This window comes from Mustela lutreola, chromosome 8, assembly GCF_030435805.1.
Source record: "Mustela lutreola isolate mMusLut2 chromosome 8, mMusLut2.pri, whole genome shotgun sequence".
Classification (NCBI taxonomy): Eukaryota; Metazoa; Chordata; class Mammalia; order Carnivora; family Mustelidae; genus Mustela; species Mustela lutreola.
In genome coordinates this window covers 122,857,953-122,880,804 of record NC_081297.1, presented here as the reverse complement: position 1 = coordinate 122,880,804, position 22,852 = coordinate 122,857,953, and the positions used below count along the sequence as shown (strand labels likewise).

At 37.0% G+C, this 22,852-nt stretch overlaps 1 protein-coding gene across 2 annotated transcripts in view; it reads left to right on the top strand.

The window, feature by feature from the left end:
* The window catches only part of DCN (decorin), a 41,925-nt gene extending 25,246 nt beyond the window's left edge, over positions 1-16,679 (top strand). For both annotated transcript variants that reach the window (XM_059186503.1, XM_059186504.1), the window contains exons 4-8: positions 1,121-1,334; positions 2,153-2,266; positions 7,522-7,615; positions 11,339-11,477; positions 16,291-16,679. In XM_059186503.1, the coding sequence (XP_059042486.1) occupies positions 1,121-1,334; positions 2,153-2,266; positions 7,522-7,615; positions 11,339-11,477; positions 16,291-16,485 (756 nt within the window). In that variant the 3' untranslated portion in view covers positions 16,486-16,679. The remainder of the gene's footprint in view (positions 1-1,120; positions 1,335-2,152; positions 2,267-7,521; positions 7,616-11,338; positions 11,478-16,290) is intronic.
* Positions 16,680-22,852: the final 6,173 nt, after the last annotated feature.

Sequence of the window (22,852 nt, the reverse complement as noted above, 5' to 3'; positions counted from 1 at the left end):
CCAGCTGTTACCTTCAGAAAGTATTCCTGCATTTCTGAATCTGGAAGTTCTCATTGTTTTCTTTTTTTGTTCCTGTGCTTTTCATATATGCACATAAATCCACTATAATTGAAAATGAGGTTTCTTAGACCATACTCAAATGATCCTGAATTCCTTAGGATTAATTGATAAGAAGATTTAGTATAATAAGAAGCATGGTTCTATAGACATACATATCACTGGAAGAGAAAGAGGTATCCAAAAATAAGCTCAGCAATAGCTATACATATACCAGTAATGAATGAGAAGCAATTTTGCAGAAACAAAAATTTGAGAATTACCAAATATATTAGCACATTTGGTTACATAAAACCTTTATATGTAAAAAGGACAAAAACAGAAGAAAAATATATTTAAGCTCTGCATTTCATATTAATTACATCTTTATTTTCTGTAGACCAATTATTAAAATATATTAAAACTTACTAAAATGAGTAATATTGTGATCAGGTAATCCTTTCTCTCCAAAAAGTACAGAAAACAGTAGCAGAACAAAAGGAAATTCATTTAACCTTTCAAGTGACAAAGAAATGCAAAGAAATTATAATGAGGTACAACATGGTGTACTAATTTGACAAACTTTTTGAAAAAAATAGATCTAAATTTATAAGGCTGCAAGAAAGCACAAAAATTTTACTCTTTTACGTTGCTGTGGTAATATAAATTGGTGTCACCGTTTGGTACTGGAATTCATGGCAGCAGTCAATGAAGATGGATTTTAGGCTGGGAGATGGATGCACTGGACTCTTTTCTGGTATCTCGGGTTACTCTTGTAGTTTCAATCTTTAGAAGTATTAACTGTTTAAAAATTAAGTGTCTATCTATGTATCTATATTATAACCTATAACCTATATCTCATCACCTTTATTCCTGATGCTCCTGATGTTCAGATCCTCATACACTTCTTAAGTGAAAGAGTCACGTTTGCTTAATTTTTTCTGATTTCTTGCAATATATATAATATTTGACTTTTTTTCCTAATTTCTTGCTATATATATATATATATCTATATATATATATAGATATATATATATAGAGAGAGAGTTGAAATTAAAGTGTCGTTTTTGTTCATTATCTATAGACGTTGATTCTTGTCAACAACAAAATTAACAAAATCAGCCCTGGAGCATTCACACCTTTGTTGAAATTGGAACGGCTTTATCTATCCAAGAATCATCTGAAGGAATTGCCAGAAAAAATGCCCAAAACTCTTCAGGAGCTGCGTGCCCATGAGAATGAGATCACCAAAGTGCGGAAAGCTGTGTTCAATGGACTGAACCAGATGATCGTCATAGGTACAGATATTCTTAAAACTCTAAGGCCAGGATTGAAGGTCCACCTTAGAAGATTCCAAGTAAGCTATAGCTGCAGGAGGTAGACCAGCCAGAGCTTACATATCTTTAGCCTGTAGGAGTAACAGTAGCAAAATCGGCAGAAATGAGATTTGGAATCGTACCTTACAATGTTTTTGTGTCTCGTCCTCGAGGATCTGAGAATGTGGAGAAGTTCTAGGGCCAAAGTCACCCTACTGTATGCCCAAGATATGAGATGGAATTAGGTAGTGATTGATTAGAGATATGTGGGGATACCTTTCCATCATGGGAATTGCTTCTATTCTGAACATCTGTAAATCACTCACTTTAAACAATGTGTTCTAACGTTTTGCTCCATGTGTGGTAAAAATGATGATTTTATAATTGGCTTACAAGATGCTAATATTTCAAATTATTTCATATTTTAATTCATCTCAGGAAAGTAATAACACCATAATAAGTGTGACTTATTATCACGTGTTTTTGTTGATTTCTGTGCAATCCTGTATATGTACTTTAAATAATCTTCTTGTTATTGTTTTCATCACTATTGCTTTTTCCATAAATTTTTGTTTTCTTATTGTGTTTGTTGTTTGTTTTAAAAAAAGAAAATTTTGCCTCAGTTTGATATCCCTTTGAAGAGTGTATCCTTTAATTTCTCTTTGGTTTCTCAGTCAAGTTGTTATCAACCCTAATTTCTCTTAAAATCCTTAAAATCTTAAAAAATTGAAGCAGACCCTACTCTGATTTGCAATATCCTAATGTTGTCTGCTAAAGCTTTGTATTTATTGCATTTGTAGAACTGGGCACCAACCCACTGAAGAGCTCGGGAATTGAAAATGGAGCCTTCCAGGGAATGAAGAAGCTGTCCTATATCCGCATTGCTGACACCAATATAACTGCCATCCCTCAAGGTGAAAGAAAACTCTCTAAAGCAGTCTGAACAACTAAATCTTAAAACTTTAACATTTAAAAAAAATTGTTTTGGAAATTTAAATTGTGACTGAAGTAGCCAATGTTATTGCTGGTAAATTGTTTACCCTTGGAAGTGTTTTTTTTTTTTTTTTGAGCCTAGATGACTCCTGGGCCATCAAGGCCCACAGTAGAGATGGCTAGACCCTTCTACCTATTAAGTCTCTTCTAAGATATAACAACACACAATGATTTCATGTTAAATAATTGTGATAAAAGAGAAGAATTGTGATAAGACAAATGTACAATTATTTAAAAAACAGAATGCCTTAGTGGCATTAAAAAAGAAGATACATGATGTACCTTGAGCCAATTTTTACTTGAGTCTGCAATCTTTTAGTGAATTCCTTTCCATCATAGGACATCTCAGGCCTTATGAGTAAGAGCAGCCACAGAGGTCATGCTCTTATATGATAGTGCCTGTTGTATGTTGTAGAGTGGGGATTTTGGTCTGTATGGTTGAGTTCAGTTTGTCCCTAATTGGCTCTAAGGCCTTGGACAAGTTTATTCAATACTTATGCCTCAATTTTTTTATTTTTAAAAATATTTAAAATATTTAAAATATTTTAAATATTTTTAAAATATTTAAAATATTTTGTTTATTTATTTGACAGAGAGAGAAAGCATAAGTAGGCAGAGCAGGAGGCAGAGAGAGAGGGTGAAGCAGGCTCTCCACTGAGCAGGGAGCCCTATGAAGAGCTCGATTCCAGGACCCTGGGATCATGACCTGAGTCAAAGGCAGCCACTTAACCAACTGAGCCACTCAGGTGCCCCTGCCTCAATTTCTTTATTCATGAATGTGTAATAGCATTAGTTTGTCTTAAAATTAAATAACTAATTAGAGAAATATCTGGTATTCAAATAAGTAATAAATTAATATTACCTTTTATTATTTCTTAAAATTATTTTGACACTCATTTTGCTTAGGCAAAGTACCAAACACCAGAGACAGGACAATGAATAGGGTCTATTACCTGACTTCAAGGAGCTTATCATCAGAGCAAAGCCAGACAGGTCAGCAGCAGTCATCACACGGCCTCATGCTAAGGGTTCCCTGGGGGAGGCAAGGAAGCCAATCTTTGTGAATCAGAAAAGAAATCAACTCACCAAAAAAAGCAATTCCTCTAATTCTCACATTTTCCCTGCTCCAGGGTTTTAGTGTCACAAAAGCCCCTCTATATTCTCAAATTTTCCCCTCCATCTGGCCCTTTCTCAGCTTAGATATCTCGTTCTTGGACTGGGTACAAAATGTAGGTTCTTGCCCACAGAAAACCACTACCCTTCACTGTACTTCCACAGAAACTCAGCTTCCAAGAAGACATATTCCATAGAATGGTTTCTTACCATCCCTTGCTCTCTCCACAGTCTTTTTGCTACAGAAGATGTTTTATGCCTATAATAGTAACTGCTGGTACAGATTAGATAGATAGACAGATAGATGATAGATAGGTAGATATTGATCTACAGTGTATGAAGTACCTTCATGTTGGGCCTCCAACTTGTTGCATCATAACAAGTGGTTTTATTCTTTTTTTTTTTTTTTAAATTCCCAGTGCAGAGGTGTACATATCTATATCTATGTTTATTTTATGTTATATATATTAATATTATCTCAAGTGCAGATGTGTATATATTTATATTTTTAATATATTTTATATTTTAATAATATTTTAAAATTTAAATTATATTTTTATATATTACATGTACACATGTAATATATGCAATGCCCAAAGCTATAGAGCGGTAGGAAATGGAGTAGAAAAGCTGGAATTTAAAGTCGGGGTCTTTTCCACTACTTCATGCTGCCAAATGACTTGCATTAAACACAGTCCTTGATTTTGCTCTCCTTCTTAATGCGTCCTCCAAAATAATCACTTAGTGATCTGTATTTGCTATTTCTCCTCCTTACTCTAGGTGCTCTTTTCTCACCATCTCTAGCTTACTTTTATGTATTAAACACTTACTATAAAAATTATAGTAACGAAGTTTTGCTAAGCACTTACTAATACCAAGTATCATGCTGAAGGCTTTTTATGGATTCTTTGCTATGAATTTCAAACCATTCCTCTATAGTAATATTATCATACCTACTTAATAAATGAGGAAAATGAAGCTTAAAGACACGAAGTACATCGTGCCCAAGGTCCTGGGGCTAGGAAGTGGCCAAGTCAGGACTGTGCTGTGCTGACGTGAGTTCATGGGCATGACCATTGTACTCTGCTGCCAACTTAAGTACTCCTGCCTATGCATATTTATGCCAACAAAACAGATAAGTCTGCTTTTCCTAGGCTTGACCCTTATGCCTTATGCCCTTAAGGACCATCCTCTGGGAGTCTTAATGTCCATACACTACCTACCATCAATGATGGAAACACATGGCAGTGGAGTGAAGTGGACAGTTATGTATTTTCCATGTAGACCACATGGTTGGAAGGTCTGATTCTGCCACTTAGTTGTTCTGTGACTTCAGGCTAATTTTTGCACATCTCCAAACCTCAGTTTTGCTGTGAAATGGATTTGTTAATGATACCTGTTTTCTAGGATATTTGTGAGGATTAATAAACACAAATAAGACGCATAATGTGCAAACATTGTAGCTGGCCCAAAGTAAGCTCTTAATATATTTACCTTAAAAATGGGAAGGGAAACGAAAGGGGGAAAAAAAGGAGGCAGAGTATAGGTTCTTAGCTAAATATTGCTACAGTGGCAAATGATTATGGTATTCTTGATAAATTTGCCTCTCTCTATCCTATTGCAGTTTTCTTCCACTGTCAAACTTTCTCGTGGCTATCACTTCCCTTTTGGGAAACTGATGCTGTAGAAGGGAAGACACTTAGAAAGTAGGTAGGGTTATGGACACGATGATGATTGTTGTTCTAGAGACAGTACATTTTTAAAAACATCTTTTCGTGGTGATAGGGAAGAAAAGATATGTATTCAATTGCTTTGTTTTATATATTCATTCATTCATTACATATAGGAATATTTTAAAAATCCACATTTATTTATTCTAAGGAGATTCAGGAGGTTGAAATCCCTTATTCCAAGAGTGACTGTGGTCTCCTGGTATTTAGTCATAAGAATGACTCACTTGTGATTTTGCTACTAGACCCCAAGACCAGGTTCTTGAGCCTCCATGCCATGAAAATGAACACCAGACTCAAGACAAAGAATGCTGGTGGAGTTTATTAGAGATAGCATACCTGCAAGGGAGCCGAATGGAAAGAGGAAGGGGTCTTGTGCAAAGAATAGAAAAGCCACTTTTCCAGAGGACGGAAAGAGAGTAGGGAAGCATTCTTCAATCCCACGGTCATTAACTTGTGGTCATTACTTCTCAGTGGACACAAGACAATCACAGGATGTCTTTCTCCATGGTTGACATTCTTTTAGGGGTCCTGGAAAATAATAATACTTGTACAAGCAGGCTTTAAATTGTTACTTCTAATTTTGCCCAGACACCCATTACTCCTAACGACTATTATTTCATTCGTTCATTTTCCCAGAAGGAGGTATTTGTCTCTAAGCCTATGGAAACTTTTAACCTTGGCCTCAGACCAGTGGCTTTCAGGAGTTAAGTCCCTCTTGCTTTTCCTACACTGTCTCCATTTCATTCCCTTCAGTTAAAAGCATGCTATTTGAACTCTCTTTGACCGTCTGGGATCATATTACTTCCCCACGTGGCAGCTAGATAACCTCCAAATTTGTAATTTGGAGTCTCTGCTTCTTCATCTATAGAAGGGAGGTTCACAAAAAATAATTTGTAAACTGAAAAAGTTAAATGAGCTAAGCTAGAAAAAGTGCCAGTATCCGTGTTTGCTACATGACGGACTTTCCGTGAGTAGCTTAGCATTTCCCCCACAAAACATCATGCTGTAGAGAAACAAACAATAAGTTCAAATCAAATATGGACTAAACTTTTACATTAAAGAGATGATATGGACAGAATTCAGGGGTGTGCCATGAAAATTTTCTTACCAAACATAACCTACAGTTTCCCAACTTTTTTCCTTACGGACAGATAACCAACACTCTCTGCTAAGCAGATGTTAGTTTGACATGTAACTGATTTGCTCTTTTCTTTGTAGTTGTGGCTATTCTTGTAAGTGGAACAATATGCTCTTTAAAAAGCCATATAAAAGCATCATATATCCTCAGATGGCAGGAGGAAATGAAAATAAAATATTTAAACTTTTATATTAATATTACTAAATGTTTAGAAATCATAGCCTTTCGAGAAGTACTACCCAGAGGTTTCACGGATACTTTGGATTTAAAATTATTTCCCCAGGTGTTCTACATATGGCCGATCACTTGATTCTAGGCCTCTGCATTTCTCTTGTGTAAAGAAACAGTCTTGATTTAAAAGGTCCAAGTCAGCTTTAGCTCTTTCTACACATCCACGTTGTAGAGGCATTTGAGTTTTGTTTCATTTGTTTGTTTTTTAATGTGAAAAAGCCCATTAAGACTAAGGCCAACGCGGTTTATGAATTGTTAGGGTTTTTTTCTGTGTTTTTTTTTTTTTTTAAGATTTTATTTATTTATTTATTTGACAGAGAGAGAGAGATCACAAGTAGGCAGAGAGACAGGCAGAGAGAGGGGGAAGCGGGCTCCCTGCTGAGCAGAGAGCCCAGTGTGGGGCTTGATCCCAGGACGCTGGGATCATGACCTGAGCTGAAGGCAGAGGCTTTAACCCACTGAGCCACTCAGATGCCCCATGAAGTTTTCATTATTAATGAGACTCATTACTGAAATACTTCATTAAATTTGTATATAGGTTTAACTTACAAATAATTTTTCTGTTATAGTTCAAATGCTTATCTCGTTTTACCTTTGTGGTCTTTTATCAGTGACAGTATTAGCTTAGTAACAAAGGTGGAGGAGATTAATGAGATTCAGGGTTTGACTTCAGTTCTATGACAGTCTCCTAACAGTTACCAGGACAAAAATCTACTACGTGATAAAGATAGTCCACATTTCTGTTAAAATCAATCTACAAGAAAAGTAAAAATTGCTTGTCCTACTTCCCAAAGCATCTATTATTATGAAAGAGATGAAGAAAAAGATAGAAAGCAAAACTGATGGAAAAGATGAAAAGCAAATCCTTTGGAGCTCTGTGTCTTTCAGCAAATTGGTGGCCTACTGCTCGTTAAGTCCGTATACATCCTGTAATTTAACATTCTGCATTTCTCTATTCCAGGTCTTCCTCCTTCCCTTACTGAATTACATCTGGAAGGCAACAAAATCACCAAAGTTGATGCATCCAGCCTGAAAGGACTGAATAATCTGGCTAAGTAATAATATTCTTTCATGACCTTTTATCAATAGAATGGCCAGATGTAAAAGTGCTTGCATGTTCCGAATTAGAAACACAGTGGGTGGTTGCTGACTGTTTTAGTTGTTGGCCCTAACAAACTCAGACCTCAGCAGGCCCAATTGCTTCTTTAAAAAATAATGAAGGGGCACTTGGGTGGCTCAGTGGGTTAAGCCTCTGCCTTTGGCTCAGGTCATGATCCCAATGTCCTTGGAACGAGTCCCACATCGGGCTCTCTGCTCAGTGGGGAGCCTGCTTCCCTCTCTCTCTCTCTGTGCCTACCTCTCTGTGCCTTCCTCTCTTACTACTTGTGATTTCTGTCTGTTAAATAAATAAATAAAAATCTTTATAAAAAATAAAATAAAATAAAATAAAAAACAATGAAATAGCATACTTACCATAACCATGAAGATTATCTACCATATTGTTTTTAGATTAAGACATATCTTATGTACCTGGTGACTGATTAAGTCAGTATGTTCCTTCAATGTGTTCTAACTTAGTTGCATTAAACGGAAGGTCAAGTAAATTATAACAGTGTTCAGAATTTGAAAATGCCTTAAAATGAAAGTTACAAGATCATGGACATACTGGGCATCCCACTCTATGGTATTGGAATAATTATAATGAGATTCTCTCACTTCTGTTCTTTGAAGAGTTTAAAATGTCTCTGGACATCTAGCGTAGTCTAACAAAAGAAATTTTTTTTTAACAAAAAATTAACTTTTTTTTCCCCTGATAGATAATCATTTGTTCCTTTTCTGCTTTCTAGTCTAACTTTAACCTTTCTACATTAACAATCTGGTTAAGTAATAAAAAAAGGGAATGCTTGCAAACTATTTGCTTTATCTTCAAGAAACACTGGGCTCTTGAATGGTATTACAGAATGTTCTTACAAAGGAGCACGGTGTTATGCCAAATTGACTCACTCCTATTTTATCTTAAAAATTTTATCATAGATAAATAAATATAAAATATATCATTTATCCTTGAGAATTAGCTAAGACCAGATGATGTATAATACATCTTTTCTCATTTCTGTGGCGATTTCCAGTGAGCCAGTGGATGATAAGGGTTAATTTGAGCCTGTACCTGTGATTCTAGCTGTCCTTTCTTACCCTGGTGTCTCCAGTGATAAGAAATAATTTATCTAGGGATACCTGGGTGACTCAGTGGGTTAAAGCCTCTGCCTTTGGCTCAGGTGGTGATCCCAGGGTCCTGGGATCTAGCCCCACACCGGGCTCTCTGCTTAGCAGGGAGTCTGCTTCCCTTCTTCTCTGCCTGCCCCTCTGCTTACTTGTAATCTCTGTCTGACAAATAAATAAATAAATAAAAATCTTAAAAAAAAAAAAGAAATAATTTATCTAAAGATACTTGAATTACAGTCTCTAATACAGCAAATATATTTTGAAAGAGTATTAGGCATCACTGACCCTTCTTTGTGATTCGGTCCCTCTAGCTACAGAACGATGTAGGAAGACAAGTTGCATTGCCTATTTTATAGAATGATCTTTAGGATGGCAAGTAGTAGTTGCAGTAGTAATAGTGGAGATGAACAATAATCTAATTCCAAATATGGTAAATCATTAATAATATCTGTACCTTTTTAGAAGAAAAATTCATTTTGTAATGAAAGTGGTACGGAGATTTTTAAAAAATTCCATTCATTAAATGGAACAGACTGACTCAAGTGGACAAGCAAGCTTTTCTGACTCAAATTTATCAAACAAATTTCCTTTTGGAATCAAGCCTTGAAAAATCTGTCTATGAAACCATCACATCCTCGTGTTGTTTATTCTTCACTGATGTTGGAACATGAAAGGTATTTTGGTGTTGAGCATCAAAACTGTGAAAAGAAGGAAAAAGCAGCCACCCCTGATCTTGAAACAGTGTTTCAGGGCAAATATTCCAATTAGTTATTAGAAACAAGTGGAAAGAAAATAGTATATGCCTCTCTCCAAAAATATGAGATGGTTTTCAGGCACACCTCCCTTCTGTTATACATGTATACATCTATGATCATCTCCCTGAGTGGATTTTAATCTTTGATGGAAAGAATAATGGTTTTTGAGCCTTGAGTCCTCTGCCTTCATAAACCTAGGATAATATTGTGAACATGGTAGGTCCTCAAAAACATTTATTGATTGAATATCTAAGTAAACCATGAGAAAAGTGAAGTTTCTTTGAATCAATTATTAGGATTATCATGTTCTGAAACTGAATTAGTTCCAAATTGAAAATGGGACTTGAAGTGTTGTAAGGAATAGAAGACATCTTTCTATAATAGAAAAGAAAAGACCAGAAACTAGAGATAAATGTCTGAGATTGGGGGGGGAAAAATGTTCTCAGCCAAGAGGTCAAGCCAATAATCCATAACTAAGATAAACCAACTATTTTACTAATAGCCTAAAATCAATATATTATGATCTCAATTATTTCAAATATCAAGCCATGATTAAAATCGAAAGACATTGGTCAGGTAAACCAAAATCGAAATCCCAAAAGGACCCAAAGATCAAAACAAGCTGAAGGCAGGCAAAAAGCGTCCTACAGATGGTTCCCAAGCCTATTCCACAACATTTGAATGATCCCAGTAGACTCTGCCTCTTTTTTTTTTTTTTTAAGATTTTATTTATTTATTGGACAGAGAGAGATCACAAGTAGGCAGAGAAGCAGGCAGAGAGAGAGATGGGGGAAGCAGTCTCCCTGCTGAGCAGAGAGCCCGATTCGGGGCTCGATCCCAGGACCCTGAGATCACAACGTGAGCCTAAGGCAGCGGCTTAACCCAGGCGCCCCATTTCCTCTTCTTTCTCTTGGAGCTAGATTCTGGCTCTCTTTCATTACCTTGTTGTCTCATCCCTGATATCCCCTCTCTGCCTTCTTGGATTGGCAGCACCCCGGTTTTGACAGAGTCACGCAGCCCCAGAATGCCAAATACATTAACCTTATCTCCGAGTCGACCTCTGCCTTTTGAATCCCATTTACTAGGAAGATACCTCACAGCTGCAGAACTTTGACCTTTCATGCATTTAATTAAAAAAATGCAACCCAAATCTTTGAGTGGCATTGTATAAGAAATGTCAGGGGCCAAGAAAGAGACAACTTAGGTCAGAGATCAAGGCCAGTAGCCAGGAATGTTGGCACCAGGCAAATTCTGATATTAACAGGTGGTCATTGATAAAATCCAAACAAAAGCAAGATGCTAATTCTGTTAACCTTCCTGGCAGGTGTGTTTATGGATTCATTAGATCCTTCTACCTTTTATTTCCACAGTGACCAAAATGATAATAGTAGTCCTTTTCGTTTTCTCTGAAGTGAATTCATTATATTCATTATACAGAGAAATCAATTTGACAGCTCTTCATTGATCATAACAAACTCTGTGTTCATACTGTGTATGCCACAAAACAGTCACTTTTCTCTAGGAGTGACACACAAGTCATTAGTCCCTTGAGTTTTTTTTAAGAGGGAGACAACAGGAACATTTACTAGAGGATGCCTGTCAGAAGGGTTTCAAAGAGAGTGACTCCAAGCTGGGAATTTGAGAACACATGGGCTCTCTCCGAGCTCGGGAAGGTTGCAAAAAACATTCTAGGCAAAGAGAACACTAAGGCTGAAAACAAAGAATGTCCTTTCCCATTGACTGGGTAAATCACCCAGCGCCTGTGAGGAGGCGCGCATTCATTTCTGCTTTCCTTCGCAGGTTGGGGCTGAGTTTTAACAGCATTTCTGCCGTTGACAATGGCACGCTAGCCAACACTCCTCATTTGAGGGAGCTTCACCTGGACAACAACAAGCTGATCAAAGTACCTGGTGGACTGGCGGAGCATAAGTACATCCAGGTAATGCAGTACTGCTAAATAGTGTGAGGGGTCTCTAGGGGGCAAACCCTCCCTACTGGGATGATGGCGGGCAGGAAGGGAAGCTCTGCTTACAAATCTTTTTGCAGGAAGTTGTTTTTAATGTTTCCACATAAATGTTCATTCTGGTTTCATGAAAAACACAAGTTTATTTTTTTAAAAGATTTTATTTATTATTTATTTGTCAGAGACATAGAGCACAAGTCGGGGGAGAAGCAGGTAGAGGGAGAAGCAGGCTCCCTGCTAAGCAAGGAGCCTAGTGCAGGGCTCCATCCAAGACCCTGGGATCATGACCTGGGCTGAAGACAGAGGCTTTAACCCACTGAGCCACCAAGGCATCCTGAAAAACATAGGTCTAAAGTATTATTTATTTAAATAAGACTGTTACCTTAAACTAGTTATAGTGCTGACTTCCAAAATATAATATTTTTAATGAAGCAGGCAAGATAGTTTGAAGTCATAGATCACTGTAACAGAAACATACTGATTGAAAAAGATGGTATAATCTGTGAACCATAGATATGGAATAAAATAGCAGTTATAACTTTTAGCTTCAACAGATGTCACGTAGGTCAAAGGGAATATTTAGCTGGCAGTGTGACTGAGTTAACTTTATATAGGTTATTGAGTTATAGTACATTCATAAGAATAAGAAGATATCCAGGGGTCCACTATGGTAACAGAGCTTTCTAATCTGTAAATCTATAAATGTATGGCATGTCATTAGTTTAAATAATAATAATATTTTCACACATAATAGCATAAGACTTCCATTGTTACTTTGAGGAACTAGAACAAATACATTATTCAATTTTTTTATTTAAAAAATTAATAAGGGGGTTATTCATAAATTTTATGTATTTGCTTGTTTTATATAATTTTTCAGTTTCTTTAAAGGTCATATTTAAATTGTCTCAGAAATTTACATAGGTACTTAGTTCAGTCATGACGATTCAGAAATTATATGTTGGAGTACCTGCGTGGCACTGTCAGTTGGGTGTTAGACTCTTGGTTTTGGCTTGGGTCATGATCTCACCATTGTGAGATCGAGCCCTACATGCGATCTGTGCTCAGCATGGAGTCTGCTTAAGATTCTCTCACTCTCCCTCTGCCCCATTCCACTGTGCTTGCATTCTCTCTCTCTCTCTCTCAAATAAATAAATAAATTTTGTAAAAAAACCAAATTATACCTTGACATTGATGTTCTATTATAAATAAATAATTTTTATAAAGTTGCCATTTTGGTAATGTTTCCACTTCTTTGGTTGGTGTTCAAGATAGGTTTATCCCTTCCTTGCTGTCAGTTATGTCAATATGTTACTGACCTCTCTTCTTTTTTAATTCATTTGTGACAAAAATTCCAAATGAGATTAATGCATCATGATTTACATAAGGATTCTGTTGGTGATGGGCATTTTCTGGGGGGGGGGGCAGTTGTTTTGTTTTCATTTTTATATCCTAGAATAATCAATTTTACCTTCTTAATTGCTGTTTTTCAAATGTTAGTCTGGTTGTATTACTGAGTCCATAAAATAAGTTTAATGAGTTAATTTAGAACATTTATAGGATAGGCTAGGCTCAGATGGGTTAGAATGAATGGAAAATAAAATATCAATGTAATGGTAATTATTTCATAGAGACTTTGTTTCAATGCACAGATTTATATATACTAAATACATGTATTGTGTTTCTTATTGTGAGTCACAGAGAAAAAAATTATAAAACATGGTATTGCTATTTTGAAATCTTTGTTGAATATCAGCAAATCTCATGAGGATTCACACAGGGCCTCACTCTTGGTTCTTCTTTTCTAATTGTCTATCCATGCATCCATTTCACCTCCCTTCTTTTTTTTTTTTAAAGATTTTATTTATTTATTTGACAGACAGAGATCACACGTAGGCAGAGAGTCAGGCAGAGAGAGAGAGAAGGAAGCAGGCTCTCCACTGTGCAGAGAGCCCGATGCGGGGCTCAATCCCAGGACCCTGAGACCATGACCTAAGCCAAAGGCAGAGGCTTTAACCCACTGAGCCACCCAGGCGCCCCCACCTCCCTTCTTATAGGCTTCTAAGGATTTCACCTACTTTATTGTCTTCTGTGTGTATATATATAATTCAGTTATTTTTAGCAAAATTATATTGTTCTTCAACCATCTCTAAAATCCAGTTCTTTTTTTATTTCATTTTATTTTATTTATTTGAGAAAAAGAAAGAGTGAGTATGAGCAGGGGATGGGCAGAGGGAGAAGCAGGCTCCCCTTTGAGCAGGGAACCTGATGTTGGACTTGACCCAAGCCCTGAGATCCTTGCCTGAGCTGAAGGCAGACATTTAAGGGACTGAGCCTCCCAGGCACTCCCACCACAATCCAGTTCTAACACTTCTATTACCCCCCAAATATTCCTCTTACTTTTTCTAGTCAATTTTCAATCTCATCTTCTGCCACAGGTAGACACTCAAACTCTTACATTTCAGCATGATGTTAACTACAGATATTTGTAGATGCTCTTAATCAAGTTGAGAAAGTTCTCTTTTATTCTTAAACTTATTGAAAATTTTTATCATGGATGTGTATTCAAATGCTTTTTGTGTGTCTGTTTAGATTATCATGTGGTTTTGTCTTTTATTCTTTTAATATAGTATATTAAGTTAATTTCCAGCTAAATGAGTTTTACATCCTTGAATAAATCATGCTCCATCTTGGTCACGGTGTATAGAATTTTTTTTTAATGTTATGAGATACAGTTTCTGGATATTTTGTTAAAGGTTTTTGTATATGCTTATATGAAATATCTGATTGTAGGCTGTATGTGTAAGTGTGTGATGATTTGTCCGTTTTTATTTCTTTTTTTTTTAAGATTTTATTTATTTTATTTGACAGACAGAGATCACAAGTAGTCAGAGAGGCAGGCAGAGAGAGAGGGCGGGGAAGCAGGCTCCCAGCTGAGCAGAGAGCCCGATGCAGGGCTCGATCCCAGGACCCTGGGATCATGACCTGAGCCGAAGGCAGAGGCTTTAACCCACTGAGCCACCCAGGCGCCCCTTGTCTGGCTTTAATATTAGAAAATACTGACTTCATAAAATGAATTGGGAATAGAGTTTTCTTTTTTACACAGACTGATACTTGCTTTATGTCTTGATATTTTTTTCTCTCACCTTCAGTATTAGTCATAAACTCTAACCAAATGTGTTTCCTCTTTCTTGCTAATTATTCTAGTAATTAGAGAATGGCAAATGAAAAGAAATTTTCAGTTTGAGAATTATTAAAAAACAATACTTGGACATATTGTTTGGCTTAATATCCCTCGCTTCTGTTTTTATGTGATATCTATTCTCCTTCCAAACTCTTTCTTAAACAAGATCCTTTTCCACTGCATATAAGTGAGTGTTCTGGTTGATGTAAAAATAGTTTAAGTTAATTATTATGAGGGAACACCTCATAGGTTTTACAATGTACTTTAGAAATTTTCTCTTTCTATATTTTCGCTTTGGTTGTATAAGTCACTTCTTGCTCTTCAAAATTCACATGTACGTGATAGAAGTAAAAACTCATTTCTAAAGTCCTTTTCATAAGTCTGATACTTAATTTCCCCAAGGAAAATCTATGAACATGTTACCATTATCTTAAACATAATCATAAAATACATTTCGGAAAAAATCCTACTGAACAGTAGAATTATATTCATAAGGTAGAATTTGTAACACATAGTGCATTTTCATTTAAACTTTCTAGGTCTGTTCATCCCAAATGCTGATACTCAGTGTTTCTTAGGGTTTGTGATTATTTTGACTCTAACGCTGCCTGTACACTTTTTCTTCACTGTATATTACTTCCTCATTTTGTATAATTTTGTTAAAATGTGCATCACTTTATCTTTGCCCCCAAAATGCAATATTCCATGGAGACACAACTTGTCAAATAGCATGAATTTACTCATGCATTCATTCAACATATATTACTGAACACCTACTCAGTTCTAGTAGACACTGAAGATACAGTCATAAACCAAACAGAACAAGTTTCTTTCCTCATGGAGCTTTTATTCTAGAGGAGGATACAGACAAAACACACAAATATATAATAAGCTATATAGTGATAATTACTATGAAGAGTTAAAGAAGTGAATTAAGGCAGAAGAGTGCAGCCCAGGATAGTCAGGAATGACGTCTTTGGTAAGAAAAAGTTACATGAATCACATGAGGGAGCAAGCCACAGAGACATCCTGGAGAAGGTCAGTTCACATGGAGGAAACAATGTGTGCCAACCCAAAGAAGGACTGTGATTTTCCTATTAGAGGAAAAACAAGTAGGGCAGAGTGGTTAGATTGAATAGCAAGGGGAAATGAGGTCAGAGCAGAAGGATGTCAGATCCTGTTAAGTTTGTGAGCCAATATGAGAACTTTGGACTTTATTCGGCATGAGACAAGAAGGCACTGGAGTGTTGAGGGGAAGAATATATAACTTGGCTTACTTTTTTGAAATAATTGCTCTATGAACTAAGGAAGGAAGATTGATTTTAGGGCAGAAGAGGAAGCAGGAACGATGACTTCAAACATCCAGGAGGAGATAATGGCAGTTTTGGACAATGTTGTAGGAGTCGATACGGGGAGAGGACTGGGTCACATGTACGTTTTGAAGATTAAACTAGCAGCATTTGTTGATGGTTGGGTGGAGAGTGTAAGAGAAAGGAAAGGTCAAGGATAAAGAATAAAGAATAAAGGGAAAAGAATAAAGTATTTACATGAATGGCCCCGTCTACTTAGAGGAAAATAATCACTCTCCATTATTTCATTTTGCAGGTTGTCTACCTTCATAACAACAATATCTCTGCAGTTGGGTCTAATGACTTCTGCCCACCTGGATACAACACAAAAAAGGCCTCTTATTCAGGTGTAAGCCTTTTCAGCAACCCAGTCCAGTACTGGGAGATCCAGCCATCCACCTTCCGATGTGTCTATGTGCGTTCTGCCATCCAGCTTGGAAATTATAAATAATTCCCAAGAAAGCCCTCATTTTTATAACCTGGCAGAAATTCCATTAATATCATTGCTCAAAAAAGAAAAAAAAAGAAAGCTAGATACTGGAAACTTAACTGCAATGTGGATCTTTTTCCCACATGATTTATAATACATAAAGCTGAATATGCAGTTGAAATAATTGCCTACAATAAAAAATATTTTGCCTGCCATTTTCAGAATTCTTTTTTGAAGCTTTCTGTTGATGTTAACTGAGCTATTGCAGATACTCTTATTCCCTTAAACATAAAATTTGGAGTAAATATATATATGTCGATAATTTAGTAAAGCTTTTCGTATTTAATTCTTAGAAGGATTCAAATAAAAAAGTGTCCATCTTCGGTAGCTCATAGGGTGTTAGACCCTTTGACATATAGTCAAACTTCAAGTTCTGTCTAGCTCTGTGTTAATCCCCGTTATCATTGGTAAAGCCTCATTTGAATATGTAAATTCAATAAGGCTATGTAAAATTTTTGCTTATGTCATCATTTTGAAAAAAATAAATTTACAAATACATTCAAAATTACCATTGTATAAAAGTGTAATTGTAAATCTTCCCTAAACCCCATTTTCTGAAGAGAGCAGACATTGTGTTCTAGACAAATATAGCACATCTCTTCAAGTTCTCAGATATTTCTTTTACTCCTGTTTTTTGACATTCATGTATTATAACTTACATTATCTATGATCAGTGCCAAGCTGATAAAGCCCAAAGCTGATTTTTTTCCCGATTGGTCTAGAAAGGAAAGCTGGTATTTTCAGGTATTAAAATACTTAAATCAGTCTTAAAATATCTTGTGTATAATCAGGCTGCTCACCTGAATATTTCTATAATTACTAGATGTATTAGAAATATTTACTGCACTTAGTTAAACCTTCAAATTTAGAACTTTTTTCTTCAGGATTTATAAAGACTTATCAAAGCAGACCATTCAGTAGGCCTGGGAAATAGGCTGATTTACAAAAAATAGAGATTTACCAAAAACTACATTGATGCTACCAACGTCTAATCAACAAACATGTGAGGATAGTTTGCTCTGTCTACAACATTGGTTGTTTTATGGTTGCAAATATGATGACCAAATCCAAGATGGTTTTTTAAAGAAGATTGTATTTATTTACTTGAGAGAGAGGACATGCACACACAAATGCACACGTGGAGGGTGAGGTTTAGACAGGGAGGGAGAGGGACAAGCAGACTCCTCACTGAGCATGGAGCCTGATGTGGGGCTCCATCCCATGAGCTGAGATCATGATCTGAGCTGAAAATCAAGAGTCAGACTCTCAATCGACTGAGCCACCCAGGCAGCCCCAAATCCAAACTGGTTTAAACCAAAAAGGAAAACCCAAAGAATCTTACTATTAGAAGAGCCTTTAGGTACAGTTTGATCAGAATTCCAGCCAAGTTTCTCTGCAGTTCTTTGCCTTCCTTCATTACATTTTCAAGCGGCCCTTCCTTGAGGTTGAACTATGACTCTCCCTCGTTATTTCTCTCTCAGAACACAAAAGTATATCAACACAAAATTTCCAGGAGAAGTCATAAGATTCTCTCTAATTATTACATAGCTACTTCATAGCCCTATAGAGTAAATGAGTAAAGGCTATTATTATTCCCATTTTGTAGAAAAGTAGACTGAGGTTAGGAGAAATTAAGTAACTTTCCCATAGTCAAATACCTGGTAAATACATGGCAACCAAACTTTCTCTTGTAATCTTTGTGAAAGTCAGGATCTGGCAGAAAACAGAATTTACCTCTGAAAGGTCAAATGAAGATAGTTAATGAAGGGACTATTCTAGAGCATGTGCAGAGTCTACTGCACCAAACAAGGGATGACGAGGCGCCAAGAGACAGCAATGGCAGAAAGCCATTGTCACACCATTGCCACCCAAATGGCTATGAGGGTAGGGAAAGAATTGAGTTTCTGGAGCCGCATGAGAGGACAACCTTGGAGGATTTCTGTGCCCGGAGAACTATGTTTCAAGAAGGATGCCACATCTGCCAGAGGTTGGGTACTGAAGCAAGGTATGTCCCCTTCTCTCCTTCTACATTGGACCCTCCCACTGATGAAGCCTAAAGAGAAGACAACCATCAAAAAAGCTAGAGAAAGGAAGATTCTTCTTGGGGCAGGACAGAGGTGGAAGAAAAAAGGATCTGGTCAGGACACTTGAAGAATGACTAATAAACCCAGCACCATAACTATATCTGTAGGATTATTAAACAAATGTCACTAGCCACAGATAAACATGACGTCCATATCTTATGTCATCCCAGGCACTTTTTCTGAAACCCAATTATTTTAGGCTTTTCTGCATTGATCAGAGGTATTAACAAATAAAACAATATTTGATAAAACTTGGTCAAAGAGTTAACTGAATCTGGTTTTCCATTAGGAAACATGGGGCTATTTTTATAATGTTTTGAGTGTAGCAGAGTTTGCTTATTTAAAGAAATGGGTAGTGTTAAAAATCAAATGGTAAACAGAAAACTTACACTGTCAATATTAATGGGTAACTATGTATTTTACACAAATTTGGCAGAAAATAAAAATAATATTTGAATAATCATGAGAATCAGAGCATAGAGCTCTGAGCTCTTGTAGTCAAAGTCATATTCTCCTTTATGACAATTACAACCTAAAATATACAGGGCTTTGTATGAACTATTTAATCACATGTTGGACTTCCATGAAGTTATCATGAGTGATAGTTATTCAGCACCTGGCACTGGACAATAAATAGACAGGAGAGGCTATTTCTTGATTCAGCATCTCATTCATTCACTTATTCATTCATTCATTCAATAAACTAGCACTTGATATATTGTAAATATGACTCAAGACCTGGTAGAAAGATAACAACAGCAACAGATATTTATTTCTGGAGCTTATTCAGTGAATACAAAGCTTCTGTGCCAGGCTCTTCCTGGTCCGTATCTGCCGATCACAAAAATCCCATGAGAATGTACTGTTTCTATTTCACAGGTGATGAAATTCAGACATGGTACATGCAGAGTCAGAGTTATAACTTTGATGTGTGCTGATTGAGTTAGGGTCAGCCTTTGCTTCTGCCATAGTTTACAACTATGCAACTGTACAACTCAAAGCATGTCAAGGCCAAAGGTGGTAGTCTGAAAAACTGAGAAGGGAGTCTCTTCATGGCTCTCAGTGGTTCCTCTGCATTGTGGTAATAAGTCATTGTCCTGAGATGCAGGTGACATAAACATAATTACTGTCATTTATTCAATACAATGTCTTAACTATACATACAGTGTCTCACTTAATACTTATGATGGCCCTGTGGACTATGTATGGTTATTTAATATCTTTTACAGATGAGCAAATGAAGCTTCAGACAAGTCAAGTAGCTCTCCTATGGACACACAGCTTGTAAATAAGAAAGGTGAACTTTCCATTCTTTTTCGTGTGTTGCCTGCAACTCTTTAGAAAGAATGCATTTTTGTCCAACAGTGAAGAATCACTGAACCTCCATAGCATCTCTCATCTTTGCCATATGGTGTAGGGCCATAAAATAATGAGTCATCCTACCACTGTGACTTGTTACACTTCAAAAAGAATAAATTTATCCATAAAAAAAATGAAGCTATAACACTGTTAAACTTTTAAAAATGTCCTGTATCAGCACTGTCTAATATGGTATATATTCAGGTAGGAGTACTAGAAATGTGATGGAACTGAAGAACTAAATTTTAGTTAAGTTTAATGAATTTAAAGTTAATAGCCATATGTCACTAATGACATCGTATTAGATGTGGCATTCTAAACATTTCCAATGAGTTTTAATTTTTTAAAAAGATTTTATTTACTTGATAGAGAGAGAGACAGAGTGAGAGAGTGAGCACATGAGTTAGGGGGGAGGGGCAGATGGAGAGGGAGAAGCAGGCTTCCCACTGAGCAGGGAGCCCCTACAAGGGACTTGATCCCAGGACCTCAAGATCATGGCTGGAGCCACCCAGGCGCACCTCCCAATGAGTTTAAATATGATTTTCCTGGTGTGGAGTGTATTTCTATTTATACAAAATTTATTTACTAGGCCCGTGTCTAACTAAGGATATAAGAATGAATAATAATATATATAATAATATATAATAATAAGAAGAATGACTTAAGGTGGTCATATTTTAACAAAGACACAATCATTACAAATAATGGAAATGCAGAGGGATGAGTTTTATTATTAGAATTAAAGGCAGGCTTCATTTTACTGTGCCTTACTTCCTTGTACTTTGCAGATGTTGTATTTTCTAAAAATGGAAGGTTTGAGACAACCCTGCACTGAACCAGTGTATCGACCACCATTTTCCAGCAACATTTCGCTCGCTTTGTGTTTCTGTCACATTTTGGTAATTCCTGTACTATTTCAAGCTTTTTTCATTATTATTGTATTTGTTACGGGGATCTGTTATCAGTGATTATGACTCATGGGAAGCTCAGATGATGGTTAACATTTTTAAGCAATGAAGCATTTTAAATTAAGATACATACATTTTGGGGGCACCTGGGTGGCTCAGTGGGTTAAGCCTCTGCCTTCGGCTCAGGTCATGATTTCAGGGTCCTAGAATTGAGCCTCTCATTGGGCTCTCTGCTCAGCAGGGAGACTGCTTACTCCTCCCTTTCTTTCTCTCTGCCTACCTCTCTACCTACCTGTGATCCCTCTCTCTCTGTCAAATAAATAAATAAAAGCTTTTAAAAAAAACATACATTTTTTCAGACTCAATGTTATTGAACGCTTACTAGTCTATGGTATAGTGTACATATAACTTTCATATGCAGTAGGGAACTAAAATTCATTTAACTCACTTTTTTGGGATATTGGCTTGATTGCGGTGGTCTAGAACTGAGACCACAATATTTTCAAAGTATGCTTCTATATACAAGTTACATGAGTGGCTCATAGGAGGGGTAGCAGCTCTGTCAAGGGTAGCAGAATGAGCACAGAGGACCATGAAAGACTTCACTGAGGAAGTAATTTTTGAGGCAGGTTTGGATGAATGTGTAAGAGTTCAACAGGAACATTTGAAGAAAGGACTAAAGGCAAGAAAGTAGGAAGTACAAAGACCCAGAAGTGTGTCTAGGCACATCTTCTCTGATAGGCTGACACAAAAGGAGGGCTTTGTCAACTTCTTTGCTTCTTCTGAAACACACAGCAGTCTATGGTGACCTTTGATATCCACAGGACTACAGAGGATATCAGAGGAAGTCACTCTTTTCCCTTTGTCCATAGTCTTGCTGGCCCACAAAATGTCCATCCCCCAGAATGGTCAATAGGAGGGAGGAAATGGTTTGATTTTTCTTCTCTCTTACACTTCCCAAGGGATCCCACTCTCATGACTCCAGTGAAAAGGTAGTTTCCCTTGGTGTTCAAGGTCCACGATTTCACTAGATATTTTCTTCAGAGCTGGACCTTGAATGCGACCCTCTCTTCCCTAGTCCTCCCTCCTGCATACTGTAGCCTTCCTGTTGGAGAAAATCCGGTAGTTAGCCAGCTGCCTAACTTACAACCTGGGGAGGGAGGGGTCAAAATAAGGGACAGAGGAGACCATTTGGACTTTGATCTGCAAAACGGATCTTCCAACTCACCTTTGCCAGCCCTGTAGCTGCTTCTAATTTTGTCAGGACTCACAGGAGAATGAGGCCTGACCCTTCAGCATCCCTCTCTCAAGTAGCAATGCGACTTCTTTCTTACATATGTTTCCTTTGAAATATAGATATGGTTCATTTCCTTGACTTCAAAAGTTGCTATTTGCACAACTGAGCAATGTTATTTAATCTTCCAGTGGCTTATTTCCTTACCTGCGAAATGGGAATAATATTAGTCCTTGCCTTACAGGTTGGTGTGTGAACAAAGGGAGTTAATATAGTGTGTAACTCTTAGACCAGAGCACATGAAAAGGGTTCACAGACATTGGCTGCCAGGTCACATAGTTTGGGCTACCGTCATCTCAAGAGCAATTAGTTCTCAGGTCTAAGATGGGGTCTGAAATTATGCATTTCAAACAAAGTCCCAGGAAGACGCTGCTTCTTGGTCCATACTTTGAGGAACAAAATAACAGAGTTGTCTCATCTCCTGTGGGAACATGGCTGACTCTTGTCTCCCCACACTGGCTGGCTCGGGTGAGAAACCCCCACAGTGTTAGTTTCCTAGGGCTGCTGTAACACACGACCTCAAATGGAGTGGCTTGAAATGTCATAAATTTATCCTCTCATAACTCTGGAGTCTAGAAGTTCAAATTCAAGGTGTTGGCAGGGCTATGCTCCCTCCGAAGCCCCTAGGGGAAAACCCTTCCTTGCTTCTCCTAGCTTCAGAGTAGGTCCAGATAGATGTTCCT